General features: G+C 42.4%; 1 protein-coding gene and 1 long non-coding RNA gene across 2 annotated transcripts; one reads left to right on the forward strand and one right to left on the reverse strand.

Moving 5' to 3' along the window:
* Nucleotides 1-698: 698 nt before the first annotated feature.
* On the reverse strand, nucleotides 699-8476 carry nle1 (notchless homolog 1 (Drosophila)). Its single transcript, XM_006640930.3, has 13 exons — nucleotides 8287-8476; nucleotides 7683-7824; nucleotides 7105-7322; nucleotides 6478-6557; nucleotides 5519-5595; nucleotides 5187-5284; nucleotides 4650-4842; nucleotides 3894-4029; nucleotides 3435-3481; nucleotides 2867-3069; nucleotides 2062-2221; nucleotides 1709-1779; nucleotides 699-1615 (listed from the first exon to the last, which is right to left on the reverse strand). Exons 2-13 carry the CDS (start codon nucleotides 7815-7817, stop codon nucleotides 1603-1605), a joined length of 1431 nt encoding a protein of 476 aa, XP_006640993.1. The 5' UTR covers nucleotides 7818-7824; nucleotides 8287-8476; the 3' UTR covers nucleotides 699-1602.
* On the forward strand, nucleotides 3010-5525 carry LOC138225141 (uncharacterized). The gene is made up of 3 exons (XR_011183716.1): nucleotides 3010-3098; nucleotides 4610-5358; nucleotides 5472-5525. It is a non-coding gene; the product is annotated as an uncharacterized lncRNA (long non-coding RNA).
* Nucleotides 8477-10415: the final 1939 nt, after the last annotated feature.

Here is a 10415-nt window from a genome sequence, read left to right on the forward strand (position 1 = left end):
AACGTGTTAACTTCTTTAAGGACTGATATCTTCCAAAGAATTATTTATTACATTAGATCAAAAATATTTTCTCTACACATGTAAATAAGACTATTCCATGCCAGTCTTCATAACTAAAGTTTTGCAGCTGCCTCTGAAATAAAAAATCCAGTGGAGTGTGTAGTAAAAGAATGTGCACGGTGATCCTGGCAGTTTCATGTACCTCAAAGTTTCTAAAGAAAAAAAAGTCCAGATATGTTATCGAATTGTAAAAGGTTAAGTATTTCCAGGAAATTAGTTTTTTGAGAGGTAAGCTCATGTTAATAGTTAATAGTTAATCTGCATCCGAGCAGCTGAGCTTTCAGGAAATGTCTGGAGTCTACAGAGTAACAAGGTCTTTAACTAGGGAAGATTGTTCGTGTACTAGGAGAAGAATGACTAAGGTACCACAGCCTGCACACTGTGAAACCCAAAGCTTTCAGTGCTGCTTTGCTCTCTTTCATGTGTGCCCCGTGCTAGTTAAAACATACAATTAATGGCCTAGAGAGTTCAAAGACAAGTCTAGGAGTGAAGAAGAGAGCAGCCACAGAAAAGCCAGTCTCTGCTTCTCAGAGAGTGAGAACTCATCTAACACAGCAGATTGTCCATTATTCGGTGGTGCTCTAGTGGGAGGTGTGTGTGGGGAGGTGGCTAACTGCCTTTTCAAAAATGCTAGATAATTGCATGACTTTTTGTACTAATTTATTTTTGCTCATTCCTACAAAATTGTGTCTTGAGGTGTACACATTTATTTGTAGTATTTTGATTTGATTTATGGTATGAAAATATTAGTAAAAGAACAGTGTGATTAAAATACACAGACTACATACAGTTAACAGTACAGTATTGCAGAAATGGTGCTGTAAAGTACACTTTACATTAACTTGTTAAATGCAAAGTACATTATATTTACTTCCAGTATCAGTTTTATGATAAATAAAATACTGTAAGCAAATATCCTTTCGCCATATCAGCCCCTGAATGACAAAACATTTAGGAAGCCAGATTAACAGTTGCTGAATAATTGACAATGTACTGTATCTTTAAATGTTCTTCTAGAGCTTTAAACTTACTTTTCTGTTATATGAAACTGTCAATACATTAGCAAATTCACGTTTACCACCTCAAGATTTATATCTGGGTCACAACCTTCTATCATTTTTTACAATGAATTCCAGTTTCCTCCGGAGTTTGCTTTTGTTGTCTCAAATTCATTCTATTCCCACACAAACCTAGTGGGGAGTCACATCAACTTACAAAATCTAAAAGAAGAAAAAGAATTCATTGGAAAAAAGTAATTCCTGCCATTTTCCCTTTTAAAGAAATTATCCAAACTTGAAAAGAGTCCACATTACCACTGTGTCCTGAAGACTCATGCCACACCTGCTCTCAGAGGCTCCTTCTCAGCAGTCAGCAGCTTTTATATTTAAAGGGTCCATATCTCAGGCACAATGTAACATTTCTGCACACTCATATCTACCATGTGGACTCCAACTTCTTTGGAAAGCAGAAGTATACATGAAGGAGTCCAATCACATCAGGTCAATCATATCCCAGAATGCAAGGCTTTCTGTTGGCCGTTGGCTACCGCCTCCATCTAGAAGAAACAAACATAACATTTTTTTAGGCAATGAGTTCAACTTCATGAAGAACACTGCTGAACAGGAGTTTAATTTTTTTCAGTACTTACATTCGGAGACATTTGTCTTTCCCTCCACTTGCAACTCTCTGTCCATCAGGGCTCCAGTCCACAGCAAACACCTGACAGAAACACAGCACTCCAGGTCACAACGCAACACAAAGAAACTGAACAGAGAAGGGACAGTTGTAAGAGAAGCTCACAGTGAAATTTCTGCCATAATTATTAAATTAAATTCCTAGTAAAACTACAACAGCTGCCAGTAAAATTGAAAACACTTCAAAACCGTGTCGGAAGGTTTGTGCAGCATCTTGACCCCTGGCTGACTCATTCTAGAGCTTGTGGCTTTGTAAATTGTGCGTCTGCCGCGTGTCCCTGGGGTCCGCGGCGCGTGTGAGCCTGACCTCGTCCGCATGCCCCGGCAGATCCGCCACCAGACGGCTGGCCTTGACGTCCCAGACCTTCAGTGTGCTGTCGCTGCTGCCGCTCACCAGGAGCCGGCTGTCCGCCGACCAGGAGATCTGGTACACAGCCGAGACGTGGCCCCGCAGGGACTGCAGGTACCTGGGGACAGGAGGGAGAGTTCGGAGACGGATTTATACACCAGGCTCTCAGCCTCGGAGGAGCAGCAGAGCAAGGGGAGGCCAGGAGTTTAAGAGAGAAGCCAGGGTGTGGGCTTTGACAACATGGCTGTACAAGCACTCACTGTTGGCCTGAACAGCTCTGTTTTATCTCCTGGAAACAACACAGCTGCACAGAGGTATTTGGGTCCACCATGTGAAATCACCAGAGGCCTCCCGACTGATCATCGCGGGGTATTCAGATACAAGCCTGAAATTTCACACACTATTTATTGGGCACAATGACATTATTTTTTGAATGTACGAAGCAAATCTGAGACGGTCAGTTGGGAAAATTTTCTTAAATCTAGTGATCTGAGGCGGATTTACCCATTTGTGAAACCAAGACCTGGGTGCAGAAACAGCCTGAAAAAGTCTAATCAAGCAAACAAGTTAATTAAAAGGATTAGTTTCACTAATTAAGAGCTCAGATTAAATGAAAATCAGAAGTTAAAGGAGTCAGGACCAGGCCTGAATGTAGATTATTCTGAGTTGTCTATAGGTTCAGTAACTTGCCGTCTGGGGCGAGGTAGGTGCTCTGTGAAGGGAGAAGACAGAAGCTGGGGGTGAACGAATGAGCGGTTCTTACTTTCCCGTCTTGCCGTCCCAGATCTTGATGGACTTGTCGAAGGAGGCGCTGGCAATGAGGCGGGTGTCAGGCGAGAAGAGCACCTCGTTGATGAGCGCCTGGTGTCCAGTCAGCCTCCCCACAGGCTTCTTGTCCTCCGCTGGGTTCCACAGGAAGAGCGTGAAGTCGTCTGAGCCAGACACCAGCCGCTCCGGACCCTGGCCCTGGAACAGAGAGGCGAGCAAGACGTGCAGTAAGAGCAGAAGACATCAAATCTCACACTGGCTCCCTGTGCAGCAGGCGACTGGTCTCTTCACACTGATTGCACTCGTGTGTATTTGCCCCTGTTACATCATGTGACAGTGAGAAGTGGGAAAGATTAATCAATGACCTGTTTGTGATCCGTGCTGCTACCAAACATCAAAGAAGTACAAAGTATAATTTAACAAACAATATTTTTTATTTTCGGTGAAACACTGTTTCAAATGAAAGGTGAAAATGTGATTGCCTGCAATGTTAGATTTATTTTCAATAGTAGAGAAGTCAAAGGAGATCTTTTTAAAAAAAAATCAGAACTGGAGGTACTTACTCTGATTTGATTATATCTCTTCAGGGCCTTTTCCTTCAGTTCCTCCACTGTAAAAAAAAGTACAATTAAAAGAAAACTGAAAAAAAAAGTTGGAACCAGAAGCGTGCGATAGGGACATGCAAGCAAATGTTTTCTTGACTATTGTGTGACATATTTCTTAAGAAAGAGTTCCACCCCTGAGGGCTAGAAGGTGCTAGAGGCAGCAGGTATCCGACATCAGACTTAATGCAAGCATAACAGGTTATTATTGGGCATTTCAAACATCACTTGCTTCAAATTAAAACTGTTAGAAGACAGCAAGTATACCATTACCCCTGTAGTTCATTCAAAAGTCAAAGTACTTTTAAATAAAATACAATGGGTATGGGAAGGAACTGCAAGGAGACTATTCAGGAACACCTGTATTCGCACTTCTCCACTATGTGCAATGGGGCAGGAGAATGGAAATTTCACACTCACAGGGGCCGCTGACATCCTGGGGGTTGATCTTGGCATCGGCAGGCTCAAAGGCTCCGGTCCGCAGCACGTAGTCCGTGCTCAGCGCGAGTGTGTTGACCCAGTGGGCGTGACCCAGCAGAGTCCGGCACTGCACCCCCTGGTCCACAGCACAGTAAAGGACAAGGCTCTGTTATAACTACAAACAGCAGTGAAAACTTGCAGGAATCAAAGAGCTCATTTTATCTAACGGAGCTCAGTAGATTCCAGAAATGTGATTTTTAAAGGCATTGTGACTTCTGCTAAAGATCCCAGCACAGAGTGACTCAGTAATATAAATTATGCAATTATAATTTTCTTTGTAAAAAATGCTTTCTAGTTTCTATGCAAAATTAACCTGAATAAGGTTTCAGTTATGTCTTAATGTTCTACTCTCTGAAGCTAAACACAGAGATCAGGTGTGCAGCACTGGGAAATGCAGGGCAGTAGGATGGGGGCTGGACAAGTCTGCCCTGTCCCATGTGGTGCAGGAACTCCAACAGTAAGCCAAGTTGTCAGGCTGCTGGCGATTCCTAATCTAGCAAGAGTGAACTAGAACAGTACTGACAATTTCAAATTAAAAAAATTAAAAGCTTCCATTAAAATCCTCTTATCTGTCTTTAACGAGAAAAGAGAAATTTTATTTTAATCCCTAATTACATGCTTCCTCAGTTTTAACGCTTTTGTTTTATTTTCTACAGCAAGACTTGGTGCCCCACCTCAGGCCCCACCCCCACTTACATCCTGCGCCCTCCACACTTTGATGGTCCTGTCCTGGGAGGAGGTGAATAACAGACCGTCACCCCCCCATTTCACACAGGTGACTGATTGCGTGTGTCCCGTCAGTATCTTGTCGCACCGGCCTAGTACAGTGTCCCAGATCCGGACAGTGCAGTCTTTGGAGGAACTGGCCAGGTAACGGCACTCTGCATTTCTGATGGATACAGGAAAGGATTTGTCATTTGTTTCGCAAATTACTATTACAACCACCAATGGCAAAAAGAACCTACTAAACCATAGATTCATATGACAGTAAACATTCTGTGATCCAACCATGATCAACTGGATTCATCTTAACATCTGTGAACATCACGTCTGTAAGCAGGATACAGTGTTTGAGCCCATAAGGACAATGGAACAATGAGATTACTACCTCATCTCAATTTATCTGATGTAAAAATGTGACACTATTGTCTAATTACAGCTGTGAGAATTTAGTCCTGTCCAGCTGCCTGGACAGAGTGGCCCAAGCATAACAGACACACAGGGGTCACTCACAGGTGGAGAGGCTCCCAGGACAGCCATGTGATCCACTTGGTATGTCCAGTCAGCACTTTTCCGACCTGCTGTCCTGAACAGGGGTCCCACATGAAGATCTGAGGATTGCAAGACAGCACAGCCCGAGAAGTTTCATGACACAGCAGCTCTTCACAACACTTTTAAAACACAGGTATCTGCTCAGACTAAATACTGAATCAACTGAAATGTATCCCAGCCTTTTTTAAAATATTTGATAATTATTCCTTTTCTAAGAAATCTTTTTTTTATGCCTGGCATTTGCAGCTCTCGTGTTTGCCAGGATCTGCTGAGATGTGGCAGTGAGACCCTACCTGGCTGTTTTTACACCCAGATGCCAATTTCTTCCCATCAGGAGACCAGGAGATGGCCAGAACCCAGTGTTTATGTCCTGTAAAAACCAAAGCACGGATCACAATACAGCACACAAGAAGAGCACTCACAACATTCACTTGTGAATTTCTAGGTAAAACAAAGAACACTACACTTGTAATCAAGCTGTGTTTAACTCACAACGGGCAAAAGAGTGACCATTCGCAATTCCTGAAACTAAGTTCTTTAAAATGTGCTGTTACAAAATATTTTTGTTTTTAAATTCATTCATATAATTAGTTTTTATAGAATGATTGTGTTTCTGTATCTATGTGCTTTTAGTTTATTAGAAGTCATGCAGAGTGGTGTACAGCTAAATCTAAAGTCATAAGACATCATAACGTCTGAGGAGGGAACAGAAGGAAGGTAGCAATTTAAATGCTCAACAGAGCACGGGTCTCCAATACAGGCAGCACCTTAGCTAGTTCCCAGTCTGAATACTTGATTATGAGGCATGATGGACAGAAGTCTGAAGAGGACACTGATAAGCACTGAAAAGACCTTTGCAAATTTCAAATTTAACTTAGGCTGCACTGGGATGCAGTATCAACAAAGTGTTACTAGAGGGCGCCAAAGTGTCAGTGATTACTAGATAGTCTCACTGGGTGATAAGTAGACTATTGGCAATGAGATTGAAAAACACATTCTTGTATGGGTTAATTAGAGGTGTACTGGTATATAAAAAAGTTGCACCAATAATAATGGCAATACGGAGTGAGTAAGAAGAACTTTAAGAGTAAGAAATCCATGGAGTTTTCATAGCAGAGAGAAGAATGTTCACGAGTCCTTTCGTTGGACTCCTTCAAAACCTCTCTAACACATCCTCTTGCAGTTCTACAGAACCAGGAGATCCAGTGTGTGCAGAAGCCCGGGATCTCCCTAGCCAAGGGTGGGGCCTGACCTCTGGCAGTGAAGTGGGGCGTCTCGGTGGTCAGGTCCCAGAATCGCACAGTGGTGTCTCCAGAGCCACTCGCCAGGTACCTGAGAACAGCACAGTGACAGTCAGCAGGAGTGCCTGGAACTGAATCACTCGTATTACAGCCTCCCTGGACCAGGCACACCGCACTGTGGGACCACTGCACCAAGCACAACATCCAACATGACGATTCTTTTCTGTTCAACGTTGACCGGACAAAGGAAGTCAAAGATGAAAACCTTAGAACACCGACAGCACTGTACTCCAACCCCAGGCAGGGATTATAGGGTCCTTCACTAACTGACTGAAAATGGACTCTTAACATTTTTACTAATGAAGCCAATATTCTGGACAGAAAGCCAGAAGAATCAGCAGCTCTCCACCACCAGGAGGGGAGAACACAACCATGCTGCATCCTGAGTTCCAAAGGAAAACATCACGCCAAAGAAAGGAGAAACATTAAAAACCTTTGTAACAGAAGTATTTTTCAAGGTGTTTGAGGCATTTCCTCTATTGCATATGAAAGCCGGGAGATTTTAGAGCCTGTGTAAAGAGAGGACAGCACCAGCCAGTAGCTGGCAAAAGAGCAGGCGAGATGGTGACAACACTCACTTTCCTGTGGGGCTGAAAGCCACAGAGATGACAGCTTCAGTGTGACCCTCCAGGGAGCTGGTGCAGCGTGTGACAGCTCGCACCCTGAACACAGCCTGGGGCTGATACACCACGTCCAAGACCTGCTCTGTCTCCACAGCCTGGCCAGCCAGGCAGCTTGCCAGTGAGGAGACGATCTCGGTCTCGTTCACGTAGAACGCCAAAGGCAGCGGCTCCTCCTGCAGGAGAAACACAACGGCTCAGCGGCTGTGGTAGAAACACAAGGAAATGAGGGAACTCGGGCCCATGACAATCCTGCAGAACAGCTTGAACTCTGCAAAACACAACCTTTTCTTAAAAAAAGGAGGAAAACTTTTTATCTGATATAAGAATGTATTCAAATACAGGGTTGAATACAAGAAAACCTACTCACTAAAATATATTAAGACATAAGTAGTTTATTTTGCTCATTTGTGTGTTTTTCATTAAATATATAATAGCTGTTAATATCTGGGCATAGAAATCAGAACTTGAATTTTTTTTGCCCAACCAGGTGATGTTAACTCCTTTATTAAGAAAAAGGGCTTCTAGACTGGTACCTTCTGCAGCAGCGCATTGCACACCAGCTGCAGTTTGTCCGGGGTGATGTCAACTGGTACATCGAAGGGGGAGCCCAGTATCTCCCCACTCTCGTCTTTGAACTGGATCAACAGCCGCTCGTTGTCTCCGCTCATCGCGTACCTGGACACAGGAATACAGTCATTTATTCAGCCAAAGCTCGCCTGCACACAGCAGCAGATCCCACACGATCTTAACTCTATTTCTAAGCATGTGAGAGGAGGTAAGACTTAATGTGGCCGTAAAATATCAATACTAGAATCATTAGAAAAGCAAATACTTTAGATGAAAACACTTCACGTTCTACGACTTTTTTTTGGAAAATGTAATTTTTAGGTCCTAATCCAAATTTCAAAATTTCTTTCAACGTTTTTTAAAGATAAAGCACTTCTTTTTACGCCTCAGTCTGGTGAATTCTTCCACAAGGGCTACACAGGAGCATAACGCGCCTTCAGACTGGACTTACTAATGTACCACAAAATAACAACCGAGAGGAAGAGACACTATATTAACAGCAAATAAGTCGACACAATAAATGGATTGAAAACCGCGTGTTTACTACGAAGCACAGATCAGTTCTCATACCTTGTCAAGCTTTGCAGCGTGAAACTTCAGACACGCAGCAGCGCTTTCTGATGACGACAGAACCCTGCGACAGGGAGAAGGGCTGTTGAGGTAGTCATCGACGGGGGAGTGTGGAAACAGTTGTCACAGGCATCATTTTGCAGCTACAGAGTTGTACGATTACCTAATGTTCTTATTTTTGCATATTATCCCCTTTAACCTGTGGCAGCCTATTACTTTTCACTAAATACAAACTATATTTAAGTACTTTTACTATATATGACTGAAATAAATGCACGCATCCAGTACTAGGCATTAGTTCACTGAAACTATCAGGGGAATGAACAGCTCAACCATACTTGGATTCTATGCGTTACTATTTGTAGTTACCAGGGCAAACACCAGGAGGAGTGAAACCGTGGTGCTAAATATAAATTAAAATGAAATATCAATAATAATAGCATTAATGAAAACAACGTATTTGTATATAATTTTAAGTTTATGTGAGTGGTGTTTGTTTTATCTGTCATATACGGAGTTTAAACGAAATAATTTATTTTCCGTTTATATTAAAATGTACTATAACTTGAATTCACTTAAATGAAATATATTTCATATGCTGAAGTTCTAAAGCTACATTAACTTACGCAATTTGAAAACATGAGCAATATGTTGTACTTGTAGCTTTGAGCAATGTACTTTTTCACTTCAATAAATCTCAGCTGCATAAACATATAACAGAATTCGCATGTAAAAATAAATCATACTTCTGTAAGTAACATAGGATAAATCAACTAAATGATTACTGCAGTCTACACAGGTGTAGATTCGATAGCGCGAAAATGCAGATGACTACACAAATAGCTGAAATGACTAAAAACAGTGCAGCGCCCTCGCCGCGGTGCAGGCTGGGACCCCCTGCCGGGGGACGGACTGAGGGTCCGCAGACTGACCACTAGCTGACCCTGGCTATGCAAATAGTGGTCAATAAGAAATCTGTACATAGTTGTTGTTTACCCCGTTTCTTCTCAAGAACCGTATCCACCCTAACACTTTGGACGTGTTCCCCTTGCTGCCCTTGGTGCGCTGGTAGCTGGCAGATGGTCTGGAATACGGTGTGCGCTCTCTAAAGCCTTGTCTTGTTCGTTTCTCGCACGAATCACTTGAATGTTATGAAAACTCACTCCAGCGTTTGTGAATATGTATTGTGTTAGTTACTTGCACAATTGTTACAGAGTATTGTGAGGAATATGTTCGTGTCTACTAAAACCTAAGTTTGAAGCTTGACTAGCATTGGACTGATCGCGTACGGGGTGTTTTAATGATTTCGCAGGAAGTCCGTTTTCTGTGCTATAACAGTCGATTTTGTTTCCGTCGTTTGCTTTGAGCCTTCAAAACTAATCCTACATCCTATATTATTTTTTCTTTTTATTTTATTGCAATACTGAGCAACTAAGATGAACATCTCTCCTCTATCCGGACCATTATGTTCTTTTAAATAAGACCGTCACCTAGACAATATTGCCACACAATTATGATGAAAAAGATGGCAAGATTCTGTATGATGGCTGATGGACTGGGCCCTTAAAACGTGCAGGTTTCACCCAATAGCTGTGTTTAGATTTTGCCAAAGATATATCAGACAATTTTCTAAAGACAATTCAAACCAAATTCACTTCCAGGAGGCAATAGAATTGTACACAGATGAAAGACATACAAGGAAATAACCACAATACTCCAGAACGTAGACAGTATTTAAATGGAGACAGTATCAGTGAACGTTAGCTGTACCTATGTACAACATTTACCCTATATACTGTATTATGCACAGTAGTTACACTGTGGTTCACAGTAAGCACCTGAGATGTATCCTATCATCTCGCAGCAGATGGCAGCCAAATAGCCCAACAGGTCAAGCTGTTAATACCCCCACTCCAACAACAGTCCAAAGTGGGGTGTGGGGCCCATGCTCTCCCCCAAACTGCCCCCCATCTTAAACTAGTTTCAATAAGAAATCTGTAATCAAATCAAATCAAAGTCTATTTATCAAATGCACAACAATACGGCGTGCAGCAGTAGTTGCTGGCAATGAAATGTCTTAAGAGGGGATGAGTGCTCAAACTTAAAAGAGGGCTCATTCATAAAAAAGG

This window comes from Lepisosteus oculatus, chromosome 26 (genome assembly GCF_040954835.1).
Source record: "Lepisosteus oculatus isolate fLepOcu1 chromosome 26, fLepOcu1.hap2, whole genome shotgun sequence".
Classification (NCBI taxonomy): Eukaryota; Metazoa; Chordata; class Actinopteri; order Semionotiformes; family Lepisosteidae; genus Lepisosteus; species Lepisosteus oculatus.

Coding starts and splice junctions, on each gene's coding strand:
- nle1 (XM_006640930.3), bottom strand. CDS start 7,817: ATGAGCGGAGACAACGAGCGGCTGTTGATCCAGTTCAAAGACGAGAGT. Junction 5,596..6,477: donor GCCCCACTTCACTGCCAGAG/GTCAGGCCCCAC, acceptor TGGTTTTTACAG/GACATAAACACTGGGTTCTG. Junction 1,780..2,061: donor TGCCGGGGCATGCGGACGAG/GTCAGGCTCACA, acceptor TGTTTCTGTCAG/GTGTTTGCTGTGGACTGGAG.